Below are 27,490 nucleotides of genomic sequence, written 5' to 3'. Positions count from 1 at the left end.
ACACACTCTCTCTCTCTCTGTCTCTTGTCATACTGTCCTCAGTCTTTTCCGGGAGCATCCACCACACTCTGTTTTCCCTTTCAGTGCGCCCCGTGAACGCACCACTTTCCATGCCTTTTCCCACTGACTGAAAAGTTGCGTGTGTGATGCGGTGCCAGTAAAAACGTGCGCAGAGATTGGCTGCGCAGAGGTTCTGTTAAATGCCTCTCCAGCTGCAATGACTGCCCCCCCTCTCAGCACAGAGCTCTCCCATCCTATAGCCCTGCAAAGCCGGGATCCAACTTTTCTTTCTCTATGAACTTCGTGCTTCAGTTTTAAAACTTCTTTCCCTCCCTCTAACTCTCTCCTTTTTTATTTAATTTAATTTTATTTACTTTTAACAATGTTTCGGTCCTTCCTGTTGTGCGTGGCCGCAGCGTCGTTGCAGGCAGACGCGCAGATAACCAGCCGCTATGTTGTCGGATGCCCCTCCGTGTGCGACAAGTCCATGTGTCCCCGTCTGCCCGCGGACTGCCCGGCGGGACAAGCCCTCGACGTCTGCCAGTGCTGCACGGTGTGCGCGTCCGGCGAGGGGGAGGCATGCGGCGGCGGCGGCAAGCTCGGCGACCCGACGTGCGGCGACGGGCTGGAGTGCTCTGTGTCCGGCGGGGTGGCGTACAGCGTGACGGTGCGGAGGAGAAGCAAGAGCGGGATCTGCGCGTGCAAGACCACGGAGCCGGTGTGCGGGAGCGACGGGGTGTCTTACCGGAGTATCTGCGAGCTGAAGAGGGTGAGCCGGCGGGCGCAGAAGCTGCAGCAGCCACCTGTTCTCTTCATTCAGCGGGGAGCCTGCGGGAAAGGTGAGGCTGTGTTTAAGGTTGAGAGGATTTTTATTGTCGATCCTGTGATAGAGTTGATAGTTTTGATGTTTATATCTCACACTTATTAAAAACCCACATTGAGTTTTTGTTTTTCAGAAAATCATCTTTTGTACTACATTGAATGAATGTTTTGATATGGGTGACGCAATCACACAGAAGGCTTTTGATTTGGCAGATGTCCAGCAGATGGTCATCGTAGACACATTTTACAAGCCACAAAAGGTCACTGCTTACTGTTCACAGAGGTCTGTATTCAGCCATAGTAATAGAACGTTGAGTGGAAGGATGAACTGTGATAGAGATGTAGAGGCAACACAGATTCAAGAGACTGGGGAGGTAAATGCACAAGATAAGAACCTTACCTGGAGTCAGAGCTTCATCAGCCAACACACGCATGTTCCATCTCCGATGTTAATAAGCCTCTCTTGGACCTGAGATAACATCAAAGGTGTTTGTTTTTTTTCTCATTGGTTCAAAGTTTTATTTTCAAATGAAAGTAAATTTTGCATTTCATTCAAATATCAGGTTCCCATGTTGTGGAAATCCCAGAGAATCTGCCTGATGAGGTGGATCATGGTCTTGTAGATGAACTGACTACAACCTTCTGAGTTGAAGTCTTTTGCCACAATCTTGTCAGTACGGTCTTCTACCAAGAAGTTTCAGGGTGTTTTATGCTTCCTTCTGCTGGCAAGACTTATGGAGTTGTTCATTTTTATTTCCCTCTCTGGACTTACAGCCAAATGTACCAATACCTGATATTATATTACTGTGCTTCACCAGTCGGCAAACTGGTTTGACCTAAACCTCATGTCCATGCAAGTATTGAGTGCTGACACTTCTGCAAAAGAACCATTTTTTTACTGGTCCTGTCATAAGGTACAACTGGATTTCAGGTTTGTTTGTTTTTTCCAGAAAAAATAACACAAATTATATAAGAATACATAATGAATGCATATTAACACAAGTTTCACTTTTTGAGTCGAATGACTCAAACAAATGAACTTTTCGATGACGTTCTAATTGATTGACATCATTCATGCTGTACCTCTGCAGTCTTCCCTACTAGGTGTTCGCCCTGACCCTTCAGTTCTCACTGGACTGATCTGACATTTTCTGACAGGTCTGAAATTAACACAGATGTAGCTCAGAGGAGCGCACAATATCCGTGTGTCTTGGACAACAAAAGCCGCCATTCAACCGGTTGTTCTGTTCCCTCTGGTTCCCAACAGAATCGTCCTCTATCTGAGGACTCTCTTTGCTTTTGCCTGACAGAATGAAGTCATGCGCTGCGTCGCTGATGTAAAGCTCGATGCGTACCCAGTAAAAGTCACATGAGCACGATTGGCGTGATTTCTTGCAGCCAATCTCATACCCAGTGTTATTTAGTTGGTTAGACAGGAATTCTTAAGGGTGGATAAAAATGAAATTGGAATGAAACTGACGTGATTGTTGTAAAGCTTGCCATTTCCTGACAGATCTGTGCTTTGTCAAAGCATTTCACTCTAATCGGAGCACTTCTTTAAAAAACTGATGTCATTTTCCTGGAGCAATTCAATCCATCTAAGAAAAACAAGTGGGTTATTCATCATCATCAGTGTGGTTTGTGTCTGTCTTAAAACATGACTTGAAACACTCAGGAAGGGGGAGTGATCACACACATTCAAGGCTGCAGGTGTTAAAAGATACTGTACGTTGCCTTTGGTTTCAGGGTGTATTTATCTCGCATACTGCTTTTGGAAGTGGACACTTTAAAACATATCAATGAAATGCTTCAGCACCTGCTGCCTCAAAGGCCTGAAACCTCCTCCAGAACTTTTGGAAACTTGTATTCCCCCCCCCAGAAACAAACCTCTAACTGCTTCCTCCTTCTCGTTTCTCTCTCTCTCTCTCCCAGTCTGTGTTTCTTTTGTCACTCGTAAATCACACACAAGTTGTCACGTGGAGGAATTCCTGGACCTGACTCAAAGCCACAAGTCCTCCTCTGTCGAGGGCAGTTTAAAACAGACTCGAGGAAAACACCAAATTAGCAGCCCACACATTTAAAGGAAAGGTTTTTAGTTGTGTATATGAAAAAAACGTGAAGGCGCAGTTTAAGGGCAGACTGCATCACCGCATTGGGCTGTCAGTTTTGGTAGCAACTTAAAGGGTTACTGTAAGTCATTCCCAGGCAGCTAACCATGTTTGAAACAGACTGTGGTGGTGAGTTCTCCTAAAGCCCATCCAGGAAAAAAACGATTCTTTTTCTTCAGAAAAAGCAAGTCATATTTCCAGTGCTAATGTCCGAACTTTACAACAATACTGCCTTAAACGCACTCTTTCATATTATTACTAGCGTTGGTTGTGCTGGAGGCGGCACTTTACAGAAACTCAACCCCTCTCTGAGGACACTGACCATACCCCTGCGAAACCTGGCCCCACATTAAGAAAACATGTGCAAGTACAGCAACAGTTGCATGATCTCACTTTGCGCCTGAACAGTAATGATCTCGATTAAACAAGCACTGTGTTTTGGCAATGAAAACTAGGTCACGATATTGCCTCGACCCTTTTGGATTCATTAGAAATATCATCCTCCTTTTTTTTTTTTCTTTTTTTTTGAACCAATAGGCTGTTGGAAGTCAGTAAGGCTTTATTGGTTGTGAAAGACAAGATAGAGATGAGTCTAGAATAATTTTATACCTGCAGCATCTAGATGACCATGTGTCTCAGGTTTATCTCTGAACTGCATGTCAAGTCTTGAGGGGCGGCTGAGGAGTTAAAAAATACGTGTGTAATTGTGTGAGCATTCAGATTTTGATTGCAGTGCTATGACGATAATAATAACGTAGACGCTTTAAGCAAACAAAAAGAAAAAAAATCTAAGTAGTTTATGGCTGACGATCCACCAGACTATTCCCACCTTCTTTCCCAGCTGATGTTGCAGAGCGCACTCCGTGACTCCGGCTGCTGAGATTTGCTGAATGTGCACATTTTTCCTGAACTTGTCTTAGCTTTGCAGAATATTAGAGCGTCGTTCTCTGACTTCTGTCTGTATCGTTACAACGGTCTGTCTCGGCTCCTGTTTTTGTGCTCTACTCATCTGTTTTCTTACTTGCTTCTATAGTGTCTCTCCTGCTGCTTTGCCAATGTCTGTTTGCTTCACCCCGTACTTAGTTGCATACAGATACAAAGAAGACATTTTGGGTGTAATAACAACGGAAGAGGATTAGGGTCACCGAAAAAAGAAAAAAAAAGAATTCTGACTTGCTGACTTTAATCTCAGAATTCTGACTTTAAAGTGTTCACTTTAAAGTCACTTTGTTCACTTTAAAGTCAGAATTCTTTTTTTTTTTTTTGCGGTGGCCCTAATCCTCTTCCGTAGCCTTGGGAAGGACCGGGCCACTAAAAATAAAGCCTGATATCAGTGGAAAGTTTCAGAGGGTGAGATGCAAAACTTTTGTTTTTGAACTCTACAGTACATAGCATGTAGTAAGTTTGTGGCTGTGCTGAGAGTGATATGACGGTGATGAGGGTGATCAGAGCTGCGCCCCACGCTGACTAACTGCATGTTTGCACCTAAAATAGAATAATTTATGTTGGGCTATTAACCAGCTGAAAGAAAATGAAACGTAATTGTCAAAAACAATTATCTTTGTATCTGTATTCTATTTTTCTCTTATTACGCTTCTAAATTACAAATATTCCCAAAAAGGCTATTGGTGACCACAAGACTGATTTCTTTCATGTTGGATAGCTTAGAATCCACCTTTTCAGAATCTGTAAATAACTAAAAAACGCAAGACATGTTCATGGTTTTGTTGTGACCAGTCACATTTGCGAAACAGCGCCACGCTTCACATGTGGAGTAACAAAGACAACGAGTTAAAAGACTGATATCTTCAATATGAAGATGTTGTGTGTTATTGTGGGGGCAATTTCAAGCTAGGTGGTCTGTGAGTGTTTGTTAAATGGGACTGAAAATGTTTAAGAAGTTCTGATAAAAGCTGATCAGCAGACGTCTAGAAGTCTGATGTTTTTTATACGCGCCTTTCTTTGAATACTATAAAGTGATCCAATAAACCCAATGAGCAGCTAGTTACACTTCTTCAATCCCCTATCTCTTTATTGTTAAATGACTATGCCAAGACTACACTTTCACAATGTGAGAAATTCGTTTTCTATTTAAACCACGCCATCCTAAATCCCATTAGTAGTCCATCACATGCCGCTCTCTGCACAAGGAGCCTGAACACGCCATGTTTTTTATTTTCTTCTTCTGTTTTGAGAGCATGGACTGTTTCAGCTGCTCGATGAGATCATTTTGGCACCAATGGTGCCAAGAATTACAAGAAAAAAGGCTTCTTAGCCTTCAGCGATGAGCATAATGAGGTTCCAGCATTGACATGACACTAGGTTGGCCAGGCCTATTTCTAATTCTGAAATGACAGAGTGCACAGGTGTTTCACGCCACACATCGTAGACAAGCTGGCACTACTTCTGCCTGAAGATATGGCCCAAATTCTCTGCATAAATTGATGAAGTAATCGAGCCATTTTGATCATTTATACATCTAAGAGATGGAGGGTAACTGACCTTCAGAGCTGGAGATGGACACCTTTGCTCCATCAGCTGCAGGTCTCATCTTATCATAGTCCCTGTTGGTTCTTTATAGATCCCCAAAGACATCTTACCCTTCATTTTTTTGCTTTCAAAAATCTTGTAGTATGCCTGCTCTGTGGATAAAGACAACACAAAAAGAACCAAAGAAACCAACTGGCAAAGATGAAGAAAAACAGACCAAGGCAAAGAAAGGTTATGTAACCTATCAGTAAACAACAAGAAGAGTTATTTTGGATGCCAGACACATGGGTGCCAAGACCTACTGACCTACGGAGTAACGAGCCCAGACTCATTGTAACCCAGTCCAATAATCCTGATACTTGAGGAGCAGCCTTGAAATCTTGCCAGTGTTCTTTTTAAAAGCAACTACTTGGAGCTAGATGATTCATAATGATGATCTGTTTGGCCGTAACCAGATGATTGTTGGTATTTTAGCTCTTTTATTCCCTCAATCAAAGAGAAATGAGACCACTTCTAAGCCAGGTTTTCATAAACATGTATTTTTCTTTTTGGCATAAATGTTGCACTTCCAATTTTCATGTTCCATACCCAAAGATGATGTTTTTGAACTTGATGATCTTTGCCAATTTGTTCTTACCTTTCAAAATGGTTGACTGCATTTTATATAAATAACAGGATGATAGATAAAATCATATTTTGCATTAGGTTTCCTGTTTGTGCTTAGTTTGCATGAAATAGAAGGTAAAAGCAAATTACCATCAAAGTACATTCAGTTACCCATTTGTCAAAAACAAATTTAGTACATCAGCAGCTCCTGTCATAGCTTACCCTGGATTTTGTGTGGGTTTTTTCGTACCTCAGATGTGTTTTCTCATGTCGTAATGAATTTTACTGCTCATTTTCAGTTTTTGGCACGCCAGTGTGGAGTGTTTACTTCTCCAGGTCAGCTGCTGCCCTTCCGTCTGACATTTTGTTTGTGCATGTGCGTTGCCTGCAGTCAGAACTCGTGCCCTTTAATTTAACTGGTGATTTGTTAAAATTGACCTGGAAGGTGAGAATGAACAGCCATCTGATTCAGTGTTTACTCTGTCATGGGTTGGCAGCCTGTGATCTGCCTTTCTCCTTTGAGCGCCAGCTGGTAAAAACCAAAATAAAAATAATTGAACTAATTATGTTTTCCACTGCCATCAAAAACAAAATGTCTGAGTTAACATGATGGGACTTTTTTTTTTGACTGTCATACCAGTACTTTAGTACAAATAGGCAAATAGAAGAGTGCAGGTGGAACCAATTAGGAAGAGGCAAGAAGTAACGGTTTTCAAAACAAATCCCCCAAAAATCATGCCGTTGAACCAAAATCAAGTGAAATGTATTGGTGAACGGCACGGAATGGTGTGCAGATTTGAGAGTCGTTTTGGTTCGTTTGCATAAATAAGCTAGAAGAACTGATCTGGGTCTTCCTGTAGACAAAGAAGCTGCTTCTGTGTGTAAGTGCCAGTAAAACACTGGGTGAACATGGGGAAAACAAGCTGAGACCTTGAACTGGGACCTTCTGTGGTTGTAGTATGCACCAGTGGGAGGTGTAATGGATACACCCAGCTGTGAGGATAGTGAGCCCTGTGTTTGCTAAACATAGCAAAAAAAAGACAACAACAAAAAACTTGTATGTTTTTAATAAGGAAATTTCTTAAACATGTCTTAACGCTTTCCTGACTTTTAAGACCTTCACCAACTCCAGAAACAAATCTTCCACCCATCTGATTGTTGTTAGTGGATGCTTAACTTTATTTGACTCTTTTATTAGCAGTCACCAAATGTCTCCATATGATTTCCATATGGGGGACGGGGTGAGTCTTTTTTCACAACAAGTCAAAGCAGATCATTCCTCGTTATGTGGAAGGGTATTATGCAATCAGAGTCATGTCTGTGTGTCTGCCTAACCTGGCGTACCTTTTCATTTACTTTACTTTATGTCTGAATCTGTACGGTATTTAGGGCCTCCAACCATCTCTCACATTAGAGACAATTAGTATAAAAATTGTTGTTGTCTTTTTAAAACTTGTGGTAACTTTTAGACTGTTTGTGTGACTGAGATCAGGCTGAAATTGACTTTAGCTGCAACTGCTGGTTTTTTGGAGTATGTCTCTACATCATTGGTCATCTAAGGAAATACATTTTAGCTAATACTTCTTTGGAAAACAGTCCAATGAGCATTTAGAGCATCTATTAATGTAAAAATTTGGTCTGTCCACAGCTTAGAAAGTTGATTACGGCCTGGATGTTGAACTGGATGATTCAGATACTTTGAATATGCTTTGATCTAAACCATTTTATTGTTGCTCTACTGTAGTTCTGCAACTTTCCAAATTGGCCTTTATTCATCTCCAATCATCCTCCCATCAACATTTTTAAACATTTTTTTATATTGATTTGCTGTTTCTGATGAAGGAAATCTTTCTCACAGCACATTTTCTGACACATCACATTTTTGCACATAGGACAAATGTTCCAGAGCACCGTCTGTATCCGTGTGACATTTTCTTCTGCTAAATCTAAGAATGTCTTTATAGACTATATTTATAATAACATGTTGAACTGGAAGTCTTTTACTGGGACTATAGAAACGAGATGAGTTCCGACCAACATGGCTTCTCGTGGTAACATTAATCCCTTCCAAGGCGACCACAAATCTCCCAGGTCTGAAGCGAGGAGGGAGAGAATGACTCCAGTCCTTCCATTACCTTCCTTTAATGTAGCGGTAAGAAGCAGCCCGGCATTTATCACAATTAATACTCTATTTATAGTTCAAAAAGGAAAAAAAAAAAGTTTAGAGGTTTTAAAGAAAGCCATTTCTGTTTGCAATAAGTGTAAATGTACCATTCTAGTTCTGGTGAAGAATACTAATGGAGTTCACCTTCTGAAAGTCATGCTTCCTTCAGGACACGTCTTTATTACTCTATTGACCCTCTTGACTTTGTCATTGTGCCACATGGTGGTTTACATTTCTGTTTTTGCATGAAATGTCTTAAAGCTTCAATAAATTGTAAGGAGATGTGGTTCATGACAGCCGGGAAGGATTCGGGGATCATATGAAGACATCGTCTCCCCCCCCCCACCGTGGGTTGATAAATGTTTCGTTCTGTAAAATTTAGCGGCATTCCTTTTCGCCGAGATGGTTTGCATTCCGAGCCAGCGCAGCGTAACTGCACCTCAAGCGAAAAGTGTCCTCATTTCTTAAGCTCAATTAATGATATCCCAGGGCTCACGGGTGCCTTTGACTTTTCCTCTCAGAACACCATGACTGAAAATTGGCCTCATGAGAGAAAAAAGGAAAAGAATGGTTCCAACTACGTGGCATGAAAAAAGGGGCTTAGGAAGAAAATGATGCAAAGCTCAGAGGAAACGATGAGTTTTGTTTAAACTTTCATCTCAGACGGGGTTAATTACCAGGTCAGAATTTCCTAACCGGCCTAAAGCTGGATACGTAATTCAGTTCATTCCAAAGCATTCATTTCTTATGTTTATAACCAAACATTGCAAATGAGCATGGATGCCAGCGCTGACCTAGACAGTATGACCCTCAGAAGTGTCATCTTTTCCTTTTTCCCGCCCTGTGTTTTGATAAAGCCGTTTTTTTATTTTGGTTTTTTTTTAAGTGTGAGTTTTCTATTCTCACACGATTCTTACAACATGCACTATATTTGGTGAATGGATTGTTTATTTTGCCAGTCTGACATCTTTTGTGTGTTTGTGTGTGTGTGTGCACAGCTCAGGACAATCCAGACAGCCCGAGGCACAGATACAACTTCATCGCCGACGTGGTGGAGAAAATTGCTCCCTCTGTGGTTCACATTGAACTTTTCCGCAAGTATGTACAAGCTGTTCATCTGAATGTGTGTTTCTGTGAGTGTGGGAAAGTGGTGCAGACAAAAATTTCCTTTCGTTTCTGCAGATTTTGTTTCCGTCTGTAAAATCTCAAAGGTTTTCTGTCAGTGTTGCCTGCAAAGTGTTTCAATAAGACCTCGTCTGTCAGACACCTTCTTATTCTCACTGGCTTACCATCGTATTGCCTAACTTTTAGTTGCTGATATATCTAGAAACTGACTGATGACCAGAGCTGAAGAAGTTTAGTAGAGCTTCACAGTGTATGAAAACGTATTTATAATCAAAATAGCAATGTGTGCAAAATCACAATCCTAAATTGTTGCTGGCATGCAATATTTGATACATTTATGTTTGAAACATAAATATAGATTTGGTTGGGTTTATGTTGCTCTTTATCCCCTATCATGATATGTCTGGATCTCAGAAATAAGGGAGAAAGGAACATTAAGATGAAAACAAGAGACGAGACAAAGCAAATTTTTTGTCCTAAGATTATGCAGGTTTAACCTCCTGCTCGATTGGATTAATTGGTGCCTTTAAGAAACTTAGAAATCTTAGAAACTTAGAAATCTTAGAAATCTTTTTCATCACAAGACTTCCACCAAGTTCTGTCAGGTTGCTCTGGAAATTACCCACTTCTGTATGGATTTGGTTCTGAGGGAAGAAAAGTCAAAATTGACCATTTTTGAAATGAGCGAGGTGAGTAAGACTCCATACATAAACTGTATCTTAAATAATATCTCAAGAATGCTTGAAAAACTATTTAGCATTTTGCTTCCTGTAGTTCTTAGAGACAGACTGGAATCATCTAGCAGCATTGAAAATAGGAAATCAGACACAAATCTCTTCTCTTCTCTTCTTTTACATTCAGAGTACAGCAAAACACTCCTGAACCGACGCATTTTATTTGTTGTTCTGCAAGCGAAGAGTTTTTCTTCCCCCTCTGTCCCTCTCCAGGATGACTTACTCCAAGCGGGAGGTCGCTGTGGCCAGTGGCTCCGGTTTCGTCGTGTCAGAAGACGGCCAGATTGTGACCAATGCCCACGTCGTGGCCAATAAACACAGAGTGAAAGTGGAGCTAAAGAGCGGCGCCTCCTACGACGCCAAAATCAAAGATGTGGATGAAAAGTCAGACATAGCCCTCATCAAGATTGACGTACCGGTCAGTGCAAGTCTTACACAGAAGGAGGGTGGAGAGAGAGGCATGCTGTTATGACTCGGCCTTAATTGAGGGTTTTTCTTATATACTTTTTGGTTTTGTTTTGGTCAATTTGGGCAAGGATCTCCTCAAGGAGATCTGGTGAAAAATGTGCGTCTTCACTAAGGAGATATAGAGGGATTGCTCAGGATTGTTGAAATGACGTTTTGTTAATAGGTGCCGTATATTACCTGTAGTACAGTGTGTCCCTCTTTTGGCGTCCTCTGGTATCTAGGGGATGAAGCAAACAGGTTTTCCAAGAAGGAAAAGAAGGGCTGCAACCTTAAAATTACTCCAGTCTCAAAAACATCACAGCATCAAACATCAAATTTTATGATTCTTTAAACCATCGCCGTGGTAGCCTAGGCTGGTTATTTGCTGTGAAATCCATGTAGGTTTAAAAAGGTACAGTTTTCAGTGCGAGTTTCACACAGGGAGATCATAGGCGGCGCACCGCTTCCTGACAGCACAATGCAAAAGTGAAGATTATTTAAAGGCAAGCAATAGTATAAATTGCATTTACACAAATTGGAGTTGTTTTGCAACATTCGAGCACCACTCTTGGATTAGCCATTCATTTCAATCTTGTGGAAGCAGCTAATTTGGATTTGTACTAGTTTGAGAGCATATATTTAAGGGAGCTGCACAGAACAAGGTCAAAACATTCCCCTATTTTTTTCTAATACACCTGCCAAAAATGTGCTTCAAAATTTAAGATCCTCAGACTTGAGATATATATAAAAACGCCGTAAATCTTACCGATCATTCAAGGTGCAAGAGATGTAAAGTGAGAATGCAGGTGCAGCCTGACCAAGTTCAGATCCCATCTGTGCTCAGAGTCAAGCTGCAAGAACAACACAGATACGAACCGGCTCATCTCACGAGAAACGGGTGGAGACTATCGCTTACCACTGACTGACAGGGTTTCTGTATAAAGAAAAAGACTACACTTTCACCACAGTCCATCTGTTTGTTGCATTTTCTCTCCCTCTCTCCGCATATCCCCCGTCTCCGTCTTTATTTCGCCGTCTGCTGGACAAGAGGAATCCATGTTGGACGTTAGTCATAGTCAGTCCTGTGAAGGAATGTGGGGCAGAAAGCCAAGGCCTATTGACTGTGAGCCGTAGCGAGGGGATGAGTACATTATGAGGCTCGCTCTCATAGCTGGATGTCACGGCTGAAAGGATGTTGAGCGACAGCAACACGATGTGTATTACACAAGGTCTTAAGAAAGAAAATTGATGCTGAGCAATTTTCACTTTTTAAAAATTTTTTTAAACCAACGGTGTGGGCAATGGCTGCTGAAAAACATCGCCGTGGCACGTGCTTTGTGTTTGTTCGTTCTTCGATAAAAGCTGATGCATTCGTTGATGACAGGCTGTTCCTGCTTCTGTTTTTCCAGAGCTGTATATGTTAAAAAAAGACCTTGCTGAGAAGGCATGTTGCTACAAGCCACAACATTGACATCAAAATATAAGCCTGCAGTTCTGCTTAATTCTTATGTCCTTTCTGTACTCTGTCTGGGATTTCTCCCAGTGAGCTTGATTTCGTCTGTTCAATATCAACCGGAACAATCAGCGAACAGAAGGAAGAGTTGCGAAGGATGACGTTGATTTCCTGTGCCGTTTTAGATTTGTAGTCTGCCACTGTTGGAGTTTCAGCAACAGCAATGGAAGAAGTGAACAAAGCCGTTCTGTCCTTGCTAGCCACGCTTCCAAATAACGAGTAATTAAAGTTGGCGCATGAGGAATGCCTGAGATATTTTATTGCTGGCACAGAATGTCGTTCAGCTCATTGAGGATTGTTGTTTTTACAACGCATACAATTTCTGGTAAGCTTCTTAGCGTCGAATTATGTGCATCGCCGGCAAACGTTGGGTAAAGTTCACTTCTCCAGAAGGCAAATGTTTCTCAATAGCTGAGGAGCCAGAACCTTCTGTCCAAATCCGTGTAGAGCAAGAAACTGGTTTTTACCAGGCTATCAAAAATATATTGACAAAATAAAACATTTGAGAGTCAACATTATACAGCCTTATTAAATGTTCCTCCATGTTCCTCCATGTTCCTGCAGGAACATGGAGTTCCTCCAGGTGGGTTAGACGTTATTGGTTTCTAGAAACCAGCTACGGCTTCTGCTTCAGGTCCAATCAGCTTCTTCCAGGTGGAAAGAATCGCCAGTGTTGGCGCACACCATTGCTGGTCGCTCTGAGACTGGAAAGCTTTCAGATGAGTGGCAGTTACTTTTCCTCTTTCTTACTTACTTGCTGTATCTTGCTGAGAGATCAAAGAATGTTGTATTAATATCACATTAAGTGAGGAAAAAAGCTTAGAGTGATTTATTGTGGTATATATAAATGTGTTTTGCAGAATCTGACATTTTATATCTAGTAGGCTTACTTATAACCACCATGCCCTTGATGTAGGAAATGATTTCATCCCCATATGATTTCTTCTGTTTTTAAAGTGTTAGTCATTGTGTGAAGTCTGCGTGGGTTGTAAACATTAAGACAGTTTCACAAGACCTGTGATGTCTGTGAAAAGACCACATGATTTAGACATGAAAAGCATTCCTACTAACGTGGGAAGAAAAACTTGTGTTTGGTATTTAGAGCAAGTGAAAGTTAACGCCTGGAAAAATTAGAGAATGGCTTGATTATAATAAGAGGGAAGGAGGGCCAGCAAAGCTATCATTAGCATTAAAAGGGTAAACGGTCTCACCCAGACCAGACCTGACGTGTTTGTGCAGCCACATCACAGATGGTTCACAACGTGCTTCGACAATCCTCTCCTCTGAAGAAAGAAATTCAATAAGGAGATAAGTTTCTGTGTCCCATTTTAGTAATTTGATGAGCATCAGGTGATGGTGCAATCAAATGTGCATTCCTGATTTATTCCTTCACTTTGAATGTAACATATTTATAAAACTAAGAAACAAAATAAGTATATAAAACTTTATTTATAAAGCACTTTTTAAAAAAAAAAACAAGCTGTAAAAAGACACAAATATAGGCACCAGAAAGAAATTAAATGTAACAGAGAAGCAATACATTGTCCAGTTAAATGAGCTTTTTTGTCCAAACATTGGAATGAAAACGTTCCCACAGTTTGGGTTCCAAAACGGAGAAATAGCAATCCACCGAATGATGTTAAACAAGGAGCAACAAAGAAGGCCTTTGCTTATATTTGCTAAATATATTAGCTACTTCAGTTTGAAGAGACTGGACAAAGTTTATCATGATGTACTTGAAGGAATCCAGATGCTGATCTCTGTTAAGGAGTGATGTACAGTGGTAAAACTTATCAAATTTGACAAACATCGAACTGAATTTCTGAATGAGTTGGCTGGCCTAAAACTTGTCTGTATAAAGAAAGAGGAAGTCCAAGCATTCACCCCTGTGGCATCCCGCATGTCAGACACAGAAAACCAGCTGTTAGATAAAACCTTCGAATAGATAGGAAAGAGATGATCATCCAAAGATCTGTATTTGAACATCTTCTAATAATGGCTAAAAGAGGGATTTACCATGATTAAAATTGTGTAGAATCTTAGTGACGCTGAGAAATACTTTATTAAAATTGATTAAGTTAAAAAGAAGGTATTGATCGCTTGTTACATGCTTTTAAATCCGGTCCCATGTTGATCAGTCATATAGTGATTGATGTTTCAAAGTGGCAGCAGAAGACATTCACTCTGAAATATCTGGTTGTGAGAATTATGCTTCATTTAGTTTTGACCTTTTGGCCACAGTTCTCCATGCTGCTGTTGGTTTTCCACTCTCACTCCCACTCGCCGCTTTTCTGGGCAAAAACACAGAAACACAAGTTCTGGTGTAAAATACAGCCTTTTCTCAATGTTATCGTTCTATTTAAATCAAGAAGAAGAAGGAACTGTAAATCCTTCCTCATGGAATATTCTCTAGTTTGAGTCATGATCATAAATTAGATTTTTTTATGACTTCTGATTGGTGGTCAGAGAAATGATGGAGCGTATTTTAATCTGAGAAGATGACTGATTCCGTGAAATTTATGGAAACCAAGAGAAAAACTGGCAGATAAGTGAAAGCAGCTCTCACTAAGAGCAATTTATCTGATTTATGTTTCTTTTTTGGCCTTTTCTGTTAGAACTTTCATAACAATGGACCGCTTTGTCCAAAAACTGCAAAACGAAAACTGAAAAACGGAGTACCGAAGAAGTCAGTTTTCTTTATCTATTGTTCTTCGCTCTTAATTCTAGTTCTCACACTTTGCTTTTGATTTACAAAAAAAAAAAAGAAGAAGCTATTTGCTGTCAACATCAGATCTTGGCAGGCAGCCAAAGATAATCAATAAAACCATGCATCACTTTACGAGTGAGACGCTTTAAAGGTTCCTCTGACGGGAATCAGTTTTCCTCCCCTTTTTCTCTTTGCATTTCAAAATGAAATCGGAGTTTATTGGTAGCAGATCTTAGTCTGTTCTTGGGGTTGTGGTCTACCCCTCAACTCTGGGGAATGCATTAGTCAGTGTACGGCAGCTGGAAATTCAAAGGAGAAGGGAAGAGGGGAAGTGCTGCTCTCACTTGTTCCTGTGGAGAGGAGTTTTTTGGGGAACTTGGGGAGGGAAGAGCACGGAAAACAGAAAAAAAGGCAACACTGTGGATGGAAAGTAGATCCATACATCTGAAAGGATCGACCCATTGGCTTACCAATGGGTCGACTGCAGCTGTGTGTGAGTGCAGAAAAATTAGGACGCCAGTAATAGAAAATCAACTTCAGTGCGCTCTTCATAACGTTTACCTGGAAGCATTAACACTGACGTAAAAACCAGATGACTTTAAAAAAAACAACAACTTTTATGTCGACAGTTATTGACTGATTTGGATTTTCAGGAAAGACTTCACGATTTAATAATGGAGCACATTGACTGTTCCTTGGGTTCATATTTTAACATATGAGCCTACGAGCCTGTTGAAGAATAATTTCTTTCAGGGATTTGCATGATGGGTGGTTGTATGCACAGGTTATGAGCAGTCAGTGTGTTACAGGCAGTAGACAAACAAATCAGGAGAATTTAGTGAACCCATTCAGCGATGAATTTCCTCCATCTAACTGGTTTTATAGCTGTTTAAACTCGTTAGGTATTTTTACACCTCTTGACTTTTGCACAAGAGAGTCTGTTTGTACCGTCGTTATTATCTTAGCAAAGCAACATCCAGGCAGACGCGCGTCTGTGCACGCACAAGGCTGGGAAACACTTTCTGGCCCAAATTTACTGAATCCCACAGACTCCCCAAAAATATAGTAAATGAGAGCACTAGGAGAGAATGTGTTTATGTGGAGAAAAGAGCATCTACTACGCTGAACACACTGTTCACCGTGAAGTCTCCATAAAAAACCGCTAGACGCTATCTGCATACCGACCAGTTACTTTTCTGTTTTACGGTCGGGAAGGTGAACGTGGAGTTTTTGACTCTCTACTCGGATGCTAAGTGGAACCATGTGAAACCAGGGGGAAAAAAATGTAGCTTTCTTAGCCATAAACGCGCCACTGTGGGTTTGGTGAGAAACAAAGGATCAATATAAGCAAAAGCACATCATGCCCACTATTAAAAACAATGAAGGATACGAGGGGCTTGATTTGATGCGGTGATTTTTAACAGTGCTGCACAATAATGTTGAATTTTTAAATAGAGTTCATGCCTCTCATTTGAACCTTTTCTTCTTATGTGGAATTAGACGGACATTTTCAGAAATCTAATGGAAATATGGTGTTAATGCTCCATCTGTCAAGAAGACATTGTGACAATTTTTTTTTAAACAGACATGATTCCTGCTTCCATCTCTAGGCATTGGTAGCAGTAAATGAGTTAATACCTCAAGATTTTCTGTGAAAATCAGGCAAGAAAAAAATGGCCTCATGTATTCCTCTGAAATAATCGCCCAGTTTGTGTTTCCCATAGCTACGCCACTCTCTCAGTCTCAGACCATTCTCCCTGGGAAATTTGCCTGGTGCTGGTTTGGATGGGCCGTCTCTTGGAATATGCACAGTGTGCCTTTGTGTCTGTGTTTATGTGCAGAGAGGAAGGAGGGGAAAAGTGTCCCTTTGCAGCTATTTTCTTCTAAGTTTATCTGTCTTTTTTTTTTATCAGCAACGCCGAGGTAAACGTTTCCGCTTCAGATACCGTTTCATCTATTGGCCTTTGATGATCAACAAATTCAGTCTTTTTATGTGTTCGTGTCTGCTCCTAGCAAGGAGATGAGTTTTTCAGAGACATTGCAGGACGTCCTTCACTAAAGAGGCATTAAATCTTTGTCCTCCTCTCCAGATTCATCCTTTCCTCTTCAGCTGAAATGGTTCTCATGCTCACAGATGCCATTAGTCGGATAAATATCCAAGAGAACTGAAGACACACATAAACGCGGACACACGCACACATTTTTGCTGCTTGGTCTTTGTACACTTTGTCTTGGCCTACTTTCTGGCTTTTCCAGAACTGATTTCCAGGCATGTTGGATGGAGCGCAGCGCTGCCCAAAACGCTCTCAGCTTACTGGTCGATGACGTCACTTTTAGACGCTCCACAGCCATTTAAAACTAAACGGGCTATGAGTTACTTTTGCTTTTCAACTATATGAACAAACCCTTGGTACTTCCTTAGACGTAAAGCGTACAACAGTAAACTGCCCATTATGTCTTTACATTTTCCTTCAAAGCAGCCAGACATTCTTGTTATCTTTTGAAGTGGTCTTAGCTGGTCGTTCTTTAGGCTGTTTGAACATTTTTCCATGCTTCTCTTCCCCCGTTGGGTGCTTTTCCACTCATTTTCAGCCTAGTTCTTGTACCTGTTTACCTGATTTTTTACAGCAACTTAGGAAAATGGGTGGGTACAAATATGGCTTAGAGGATTAAAAAAACTATCAGTGGCAAATAAATAAAATCTTTTAAGGGTTCCTTTTAGGGAAAAAACCCCACTTAGACTAAATGCAGAACTGGAAAAAGGTATCATCCTTCTCTTGTGTGGCACGTTTTCAGCTAAGAGCTCATTTTGAATCACCTTGTTGGTCTTAAAGCAACATTTTCTGTCAGATAAACTGCGTTTTCTTTGATATGTCTCATAAATTCAGCTAAGGAAATATGAATACATTGTGACAGGTTGACAGGGGGCAACACTGGTTCCGGGTATTTTATAACCTTGTTACCAGTTTGCATCCATTAACAAACTAAACTTAGCATAGAAAGGAAGAAAATGTGTATTTAGTTCATTATTTCTTTGTAGCAGCGCTTCTGGCCATAGAGCCAGGCTCCACTGGAAAACTTGTTTATTTGTCTTTAACTTATGCTACATTTCAAAAGGAAAGACAGATGTGAGTTTTACATTACAATTTATTCAGCTAGGTACCAGCAGTGCATAGGAGAACTGGACATGGCCACAACTGCCTGGCAAAACCTCCTCATGCTGGTCACACACTACTGTGGGATGACGCACTTTACTGGGTCTCACCGTTACTCAGTGGGGTTGAGGTTGAGACTAGGCAGACTATTCTATCCTCTACATACTACCCAATACTAGACATAGTAACTGATAAACCCTGCTCTGTGGTGATGGGTGTGATCATGTTAGAGGTTAATTCTGGCCCCAAACGTGTCAATGAGGAATTGCCCTCTTGATTTCTCTCCAGATTGAGATTGGTCCCTCTGATGACAAGCCATGTCTTTTTCCAGTGAGGGACGTGCTGACCCCATGCCAACATGCTGCCTCCACTAACAGCTGTTTGGCACTAGCAGGGAGGATTTGTCAAACTTTTCATGAGTGCAACCCACATGCATAACTCTTCTATTCAACGGTGAAACCTCTATGAGTAATTATATTGGTAGTTTAGTGTTTCTGATCAGTTATGGAGGAGAAAATTCCTCTAATCTCACATATAATTCACTTATTCTCATTTGGGCCTGTCAACCTTTATGAAAGATGACAGGTCAGAGCCCTGTATCAAACCAAAATAGCTACAAGCAATTTTGGACAGTAGATATTACTTAATTAGAGTCACATTGCTTCATTTCCTTAGGACAGACTGGATAAATAAATAAAAAGATTCGTGGATTCAGGAGGTCACAGCAGGTACAAAACGTCCCCAATCCATGGTTGATACAAAACTGCTTTTCATTCCCTACTCTTTAGGATACTTCATAGGATTTAAACTGTGAGAAAACTGCAATAAAAGTACTAAATTGCGGAGAGGCAAAAGAGAGGAGCCCAACAACATGCTTAAACGTATAATTGAAAACTTTTTCCCGATTTTCTACAATGTCTGTTGTGTAGGCATGTGAGTGGTTCTCTAGAATGCATCAACCATAATGATGCTTTTAGAGAAGATCAGAGCACATAACTTATTTCATGCATTTTATTACCTATTTATGGTGTTTTTGTTTTTTTTATTTTCTTATGGAGATGCAGTGCAGATGTGCAGGCGTTCATTAAGTGAAATTTAAAGACTGTTTATGAGGAAACCCTCTAATGGCCATGTAGCAACCTTTAATTGGCGAAAAATTTGTTGAAGATGAATAAGAACAAAAGTCCCAAAGCTTCACGTCAGACGGTTGATATTTGTCCATCTGAGCAGTGACCATACACTGTTTATTTTCTTTCCTGAAATCAAAGCCTCCTCAAGTCCTTTTCTCAAGCATCGCTTGTGCCCAAGCTTAAGGAAACACAACCACAGAGTTGTCATAAAACTGAAATCAAAAGCTCCTAAAGTCATTTAAAAAAAAACAAAACTCACTTGTTCCCAAACTCAAGCAAATGTAACCACAAAGCTGCCATAAAACCAAACAACAATGTTCAACGGTGTTAAACGGTTTTGACGTTCTGCTAAATGACATCAACCCACCCCCCACCCCCGAGCATTTTGCTTTTTAATTTACCTATTCAGTCCGTTTTCTCCTGACTTCATATTCTGTTTGGGTCCCACAGCTGAAAGCGTTACAACCTGAGGTCACCAGCTCTCACAGACTAAGCAGTTTCAGAAACATGTAAATAAAGCACGTAAGAAAGAACTGAACCACATTCGCTGTCTCCCTCAGGAAAACAAACACTTCAGCCGTCATCTCCTCTCGTTATTGTGATCTGTGCAGCTCGAGATCTCTGTGGCATCTGGCCAGAAACGAGACACCCTTGACTCCCCTTTGGGCTTTGGCTGCAAAGCTACAGCCACGCAAGAAACCCGGACATGTGTTTGCTCTTAGAAGAACCGAGAACCTCCTCAACAACATATGGAAACCATAGCGGTTTCCTCACTGGTGTCAGCAAGGATATGGTTTCATCCACTGCAAAGCCAGCAACCTCTCTGTGTAGCAAAAAAAAAAAAAAAACCTTTAGGGTTGACTTAGTTGATGCCTTAGTTCTTCTTCGTGTAAGGAATACGCTTTGTCTAGTAACTGTACTAAACTTGCACAAACAAGCATGCATTCAGACAGATGTGAGCCATAAAGACCTCACAAGACAAATGTACACATTTTCTCTTAATCTCTCCTTTGGTGCCATTCTGCCAGATCTTCTGATCGTTAACTAGATGTGTGTTGCACAAGCATGCTGGATCCTGTCCCATTTTATGCTAAATAGCTCAGCCCTGAGGGCATAAGATCAGAACTCAGCAGATGAAACCCTGCACCTTACTTCAATTATGATTTTTCCTTTATGGTAGATCTCATAAAAATATGGTCTTTGCCTTTAAGTCGGTAAAAAAAACCCCCAAAACAAACAAAGAAAACATTTTGGTAAGTAGAGTTGAACTTATAAACAGTTTGGATTATGTACTGACACAACTAGAACTTCTGTGTGTTTTACAGTTTTCCGACTGTATACCTCAGCAGTGCCAAGTTTGGAGGGTTTTATCACATGACTCAAACTGGTTGGCCTAGGTGAACTTTTCCTTTCTGTAAATGATGGATACACAGCCATGTGAAAAGGTATTTGTTTTCTACTTTTTTCGGGTCACGATTTTGTTCCACTGTGTTTCAGTTCATAAAATTATGAACTTAGAAGAAATTATGAACTTGTATTTCAGTTCATAAAATTATGAACTTAGAAGAAATTATGAACTTGTGTTTCAGTTCATAAAATTATGAACTGAAACACAATTCATATTATTTGTTACTGAGGGAAAAGGGAAGCTTGTGGATGACTAAAAAAAAGCAAGTTGCTGAGATGCAACTTCGTAAAGGGTATTTCCCCAATTATTAATAGAGATGTCTGCATGTACATTGTTAACGCACTGTGGATTGGAGAAAATACATTCTGACTTGCCTTGTTGGTCCAGTCGATGATACTGTAGGATCATTTGACACTTTATGAACATGTTAAACCATATCATTGAAAACTTTATATGAGATGAAGGCCCATAAAGAGTGGCTCTTCTCACCAGAGCTGCTTTTTATGTAACCTAAATGTTTTCAAAGGGAAAATTTCTAATGTCTATTTGCCGAAAAATCCTAAGGAGCCATTTTGTCGAAAACCATACAACATGAATCAAACGAAACTGTGAAAGTCTCATTTTTCTCACCTCCTCACCCTACCGTCGTACGTTCTCTCTACCTAGCCCCAATTCTTTTCCTTTAAATGTGGCCACAGTGAAGCACCAGTGCGTCGTAACCTCCGTCTGAAATAGCAGGGTGAGTCACTTGGGTAGCCAGGACGGAAGACCTCGCATGCCCAGATGAGTTTCCACAAGCCATTCCAGATAGTTGACTTGTAAGAATTGCTAAGTGATACGTAAGCTAAGGTGTCTTTTGCAACACCGAGGGGTCTGCAGGTCTGGTTTGTTTTGCAGTCTCACATGGACTCGGTCTGCTCGTCAGCCAGCTTCTGCAGTTTACACTCCTATATGTACTCGATTTTTCAGAATGTAGTGTGACTTTGCGTGGGCGATTCTGTAACCCTGCGAGCCGCAAACAGTTTGCATTTATTTAATGCTTCACATCCTACTGAGAAGGACCAAAGTCAAGACAGCAGCAGTCACTATTACACAACCAGAATCATGTTATGATAGTCACGAAAGCTGGGTGTTGAATGTCTTGGCAGAGACTTAAAGACAGTTTTTCTTTATTAGAGGTGTAAGTTTTAGGAATTACATAAAATAAGTTGGTAAAAGTTAATAAAAATGATACACGTTTATCTGATTTGGCTTATCACAAACATAGAACTCAGATATGCAACAACAACATGGTTTTCTTGTTTTCAAGAAATCTGCTGTTTCCTTGAAAACAGCAGATTTTGGCAAATAATCAGCCATAGTGCAGTTTAATGACTTCACCCAAACAACTAGCCTCATCAATATTGCTGTCATTGCAATTATTTATTTAACGAGAAGTATTTGCAATAATGTAATTACAGTGATAGTGCAATAATGATCAATTTGTAGTGTATGGTGCCATCCATACTATTTTTCTTAACATTTGGTATCCCATTTCATAGGAAGCCCAGTAGTGACCATGGTGATAATATTTTTTAAGGTTGACAATCACTTTGGACATTTCGAAGTCAATCTTGTGTAATTTGCATATTCTGAGGCAGATTTGTGTTATTTCTGTGCTTTGCATTGTGGGAGGATTGAGTTCCAGGCAGCATAGATGAGATGACAGCAGTGTAGACGTCTTGAATTTCTGTTGTGTTTTATTGGTTCATTTGCATGCTTTTGCGATCTGTGGCTCAAAATTAAAATGAAAGTAAGAATAAAATAATTATTTCGTGAGGTCTGATTTTGAAGTTGTAAGAATTTAAATTTGAGGATCAAGCTGTCTCTGCGGATTTAATATAAGTTTCTCGTTCTTGCGTCTTTAGGGAAAACCTCCAGTGTCCTAAATCGACTGGCCTGTAAACTCAGAGGTTAACGTTGTATTTATTTGATGTCATTTGGAAACATCAGTCAGACTCCATTTTCAAGCCAACAAGCATGCTTCTAATTGTGATCGTTTATACTGTAGTTCCAGTTGTTTGGCATGAATGTCATTTCCCCCTGTGGTACCGAGGAAGTAATTGTTTTGTGTGGGAGCAGAGCCCTGCAGCAGAGCGTGGGGTTGTGTTTAGACGACTTGTGGTTTAGCTGTAATTATTCAAGCTGTCCACTCATAAAACACACGATCATGGGAAGTCTGAGGCACACCAGAGGGACTGTAGTGGATGCATCGAGGAGCTTCAGATTTCCTTTCAGATCGCTGCATCTTACAAAAGTTTTGAAATTATGCTTTTGTTTGTTTGACTGGTGTATGTCGATACATCAGTCATTAAAACACAATAAAGTAACTTCTTTCATGTTTGTTCAAAGTGTTTTTTTCCCCTTCAGATAGAGACTTGACAAGAGAGGATGTTGAATCATGTGCTGTCAGCATTGGTCCCAAAAAGCAAATGTTGTTGAATAGATGTAAATGACTATGAGTGCCATTAAGCTTTGGAAGAACTTAACTGAGCAGCTATTTACAGCTATTAAACTGAAATTGAGGATGGGTTAGCTGACTCCATCATACAAATGGATAATGACTCAGAGAATACTTCCTGTCTTTGTCAACAAAAATTCTCTTATATCCAGGGCTCATAATAATACCTTTGACTAAAACAGTCTTGCAAAGACAGATGGTATTTGGGATTGTGAAATCTCATCTTACAACATCCAATTACCCTCCTGTCAAATGTACATCATCATCATCATCATCCAAAAAAAGAAAGATCCCAGAAATAACTATGATGCTATCCCTCCATCTTTTCCACTTGCAGACCAAACTTCCTGTTCTGTTATTGGGCCATTCGTCTGACCTGAGGCCAGGGGAGTTTGTAGTCGCCATCGGCAGCCCGTTCTCTCTGCAGAACACGGTCACAACGGGGATCGTCAGCACCACTCAGCGGGGCGGCAGAGAGCTAGGTCTCCGTAACTCTGACATGGACTACATTCAGACGGACGCCATTATCAATGTAAATATGAAAAGACGTAGTATCCTTTTTATGTTTTCCTCATATACACAGAAAATAAGAAAGTTGTCACTTTTTGTTTGCAGTACGGAAACTCTGGAGGGCCTCTGGTAAATCTGGTAAGCCACTTTTTTTTTTTTTTACATTGACAGGACAAAACCACGAGATGAGATGCTAGAACCTTTTTTTTGTATCTTAGGATGGCGAAGTGATTGGGATCAATACACTGAAAGTGACGGCCGGCATTTCCTTCGCCATTCCTTCGGACAAGATTCGACAGTTTTTGGCGGAGTCATATGACAGGCAGTCCAGAGGTGACACAATTCATCACAATTTCGTTGATGCTCTTCAGTCGACAAGATGAGGCTCTGATAATAAAAGAGCGCCAGTGCATTAGAGCGCCCGTTAATTTCTTTCCCTCTGCCACAAATACAGTGAAGGCAGAAATCCTGGTGTTCATGAAATGCATTAAAAACTTGTTACAGACACACTTTTGTGCTGGCTTTGATGTGCTCCTGCAGCTATCAAAGAGGAGCAAGTTGGGGGTAATTTACTTCGGCAGAACATCAGTCAAATTCAACAACAATCAGCCCAGCGGAGATTGAAAAGTTCAGCGAAACAAATTGGAAACCAGCTGCAGGTGCTTCCTGCAGAACTAAGAGATGAAGAGTTTCTGTACATCCTTCATCTTACATGTTGTTAGAGTTCTGTGTGTGGCCTATTTTACAGCTTCTGAAGAAACAAGACGATCAAAATACATTTCAACCCTTTTTAAAGGTGGATTATGTGCTTGTGTGAGACTGTTTAGATTTTTTTTTTTTTTTAAAGAACGTTGTTGCGCAGTTATTTTACACATCATCTGTGATGGTCATGGTGGTTTGCAGCAAGTACCTGGCAGTTAACACATATGGGTTGCGCATATTTACAGTATTGATTTTTGTCGCAAATCTGTGTTTTTCTACATATTTCTGTTTGTCTTTACAGACGTTAACGTTCCTGTCACTCGTCCTCTGTGTTGTTAATTTTCAGGGAGAACAGATGCCAAAAAGAAATATATCGGAGTGAGGATGATGACTCTTACGCCGTCGTAAGTCTTCTTAGTTGCTTTCCACATTACTGTGCTTAGTATTTAGATAAAACATTTATATGAGAGAATTGGAGCAATTTGTGAACCCTGTTAAAGTGGTGTAGTGGTGATCGGGTAAAGTTTTCCTCCCACTTCTCTGCCCTCAGGTTAGCCAAGGACCTTAAAACTCGACATCGTGACTTCCCTGACATCACCACAGGAGCCTATGTGATGGAGGTTATTGCAAAAACACCAGCTGCAATGTAAGAAACACCCTGGGCTTTTATGAATGTGAATGAATTCAGCCAAACAGAAGTCCACCCTGCCTTGTTGCACAGTTTCTTTGACGTTTTTAAACAATACATGTTCAACTAATTCCAGTGATTTAACTCATCTCTCTCAGGCCCTTTGCTGCCAGTGCAACAAGGCAGTATGCAATTTCCCCTAATTTTCTCACTTTTGTTAAACAGATAGCACTCCCACCTAACCTGGGATGTAAACTCATTGTTTACTCCAACATACCTGAAGTGCTTGCCACTCCAATGCGCTCCACCCCATGCCCCCCACTTCCACAATCACAGCCCACTCGGATCAGTCTGTACTGCAGCTCCAGCAGAGTGGGCCACGGGAGACGCTGAGGTCAGCTGTTTCCTTTCGAGCCTCATGCTGGGAGGTTACTGGCTGCGCTGCGGTTTCTCCGCGCCTGCTAGTCAACCCACGGTGGAGCAGGCCCTCTCCTTGAAGGCCTCGTCAGTGTTTACTCGCCGCTTAAATCATGCAGATTGCTGCAGGACAACGGCTCTGCGGTTCTTTTTCCGGGGTTTCTTTTCTAGGCTGCAGCTAAACTTTTGATCTCAATCTGTGTTGTGTTGGCTTGCGGCGCCTGGAAATCTTGACTGTGATGTGGAAAGCTTTCCGTTCGCTGAGAGCAGCTGAAAGTAATGACGGCAGTGATTGTTTTATATTGCTGGGTTTTGTCGCCAATGAAAGGTGCAATGGGAGAGTATATGTTGCTGTGGGTTAGCAGCTGATTTCGACTACAAGCTTTTGATACCCCTGCCACTCCTGCCCTAGTTTTCTTTGAATGGGGGATTTAGCTTTAGGGGGCTGGATTCAGGCAAGTCCCAAAGGGAGGAGGCCTAAAGACAGGCCAAGAGATTACATCTGCTATTTGGACTGGGAACGCCTTGGTATCTCCAGTCCCAGAAGGACTGGAGGATTTAACTGGTTGATAGTCTGAAACTGATTATCAGATACACAGCAGTTCGGTTCTGTGAATACCTTCGAGATCTGTTAGTGAACAAACGGATGTGGAAAAGTTTAAAGGTTATGAGTTTAAAACAACATTCCAAGCTTTGTAGTTCTCACAAGCCACTGTTTGACACGTCATCCATAAATGTAAAGAGAATGGAACAACTCCAAACCTAACAAGACATGGCCGACCACCTAACCTGGCAGAGTGAACAAAAAGAGCATGTGAGGTCAGCAGCCAAGAGGCCCATGGTAACACTAGATGAACGGTAAAGAGCCACAGATGGGAGAATCTGTTGACAGGTCAGTTGTTAGCCACAAAAAAAGCCATAGTTGTCTCAAGTTTCTTTTTTAAGTTATTCACAAATGACATTTAAGGATGTCAGATGAGACCAAAATCAAAAACAATTCCCTACATATATAAACATTTTGACCCAATTCTGCATATAACCCAGTGACAGTGGTATAATGCTATGAAAGGGAAAAGGGACAGGAAAGATAGGTCAAAGTTCAGAGGAAGCTAAATGCAAGAGGCCTTTGTAAGACACCCTGTTAAATACTCAAAAAAAAAAAAAACTTTTTGGTGTAAATACTGCAAAAGGTTATTCTGCTAAATATTGCTTCAGGGAATCTGAGATCAAAACTCTGTCACACTTTTGGATTTTTATGAGCGAAATAACTTCTGTTGGTTTGGCCTCATTTTTTATTGGTTTGACAAAGAAAGTACCTTAATTACCTGGAATAAAACTCTCTTGAAGTACTTTAGAGTGACTCAGCCAACCTGGGGCAGTGTTGAAAATAACTTTAAACTTAAACTGGCTGAAAGCTTTTTCTGTCTTGTCTGGTTTGTGCCCTGTAATGACGTACAACTATCAGAAAATGACCGCAGAGACAACAAGAAATTCAGGTCAGATGCAGCAGGAATACTTTTTTAACCATTTGTCTGCCTCGGTCTTGCCCAACAAAATATCACATACCCCAACACAGACAATCAGTTCTGTAAATCAAAAAGTATTTTCTGTTCTAGCTAACATGCGGTTGCAGCATTCGAAGCCCTCAATAAGTCTAAGTCTCTTCATCTTTTCCTTCAGTGGCGGGCTCAAGGAGCACGATGTCATCATCTCCATCAACGGTCAGAGGATTTCGACAGCGACTGATGTCAGCTCCGCCATCAAGAGTAATGACACCCTGAAAATAGTTGTACGCCGCGGCAACGAGGACGCCATTCTCACTGTTGTTCCAGTGGAGATTGACCCTTGACCCTTCATAAGGAGCTGGAGTTAGGTTTAACTTATCATCCAGAGGACCTTATACAGCGGGGACCTTCAGCTGACCCGCCCATCTGTGACTAAAGGCCCAGCGGCGCCACGCATCCATCCAGGGAAACTCCTGGCTGTGCCTTGAAAGGAACGACTGTACAGACGCTCTAAAAGCGATGCTGTACTTTTGTTTTTCTGCTTGTGTCTTCACTTTTAGCCCTTAGTAATGCTATTATCAATGCTACTACTGTTTGATCAGAAACATAAAACCTTCGTTATTATCTTATTATTTGTCTTTTTAACGTGGACTGTAGCTCAGTGAGACGCGCTGCTTTTTTTAAGCAATGTTGAAACTCGCTGAGCAAATCTGATTTGTACAATTGTTTTGTTTTTTTAAGACTCATTTGTCAATGTACTGTACAATGTTGTTTTTAAATATGTGATGTATACAGAAATGAAAATAAAGGGTTTACCAA

General features: G+C 40.8%; 1 protein-coding gene across 1 annotated transcript; it reads left to right on the top strand.

Annotated features, from left to right (window-relative positions):
* LOC102218195 (serine protease HTRA1A-like) lies at positions 1-27,490 on the top strand. Its single transcript, XM_014470685.2, has 9 exons — positions 1-839; positions 9,189-9,288; positions 10,263-10,467; positions 23,247-23,441; positions 23,525-23,557; positions 23,638-23,752; positions 24,468-24,525; positions 24,672-24,767; positions 26,847-27,490. Exons 1-9 carry the CDS (start codon positions 383-385, stop codon positions 27,013-27,015), a joined length of 1,428 nt encoding a protein of 475 aa, XP_014326171.1. The 5' UTR covers positions 1-382; the 3' UTR covers positions 27,016-27,490.

Source organism: Xiphophorus maculatus, chromosome 22, assembly GCF_002775205.1.
Source record: "Xiphophorus maculatus strain JP 163 A chromosome 22, X_maculatus-5.0-male, whole genome shotgun sequence".
NCBI classification, from domain to species: domain Eukaryota; kingdom Metazoa; phylum Chordata; class Actinopteri; order Cyprinodontiformes; family Poeciliidae; genus Xiphophorus; species Xiphophorus maculatus.
Note: the sequence above shows the minus strand (reverse complement) of the source record. Positions and strands in the feature narration are given on the sequence as shown.

What these genes read in the sequence shown, in the direction of transcription:
- LOC102218195 (XM_014470685.2), top strand. Translation starts at nt 383, where the DNA reads ATGTTTCGGTCCTTCCTGTTGTGCGTGGCCGCAGCGTCGTTGCAGGCA. An exon ending in AGACGGACGCCATTATCAAT is followed by an intron (nt 23,442 to 23,524) that starts GTAAATATGAAA and finishes TTTTGTTTGCAG; the next exon opens with TACGGAAACTCTGGAGGGCC. An exon ending in ATATGACAGGCAGTCCAGAG is followed by an intron (nt 23,753 to 24,467) that starts GTGACACAATTC and finishes GTTAATTTTCAG; the next exon opens with GGAGAACAGATGCCAAAAAG.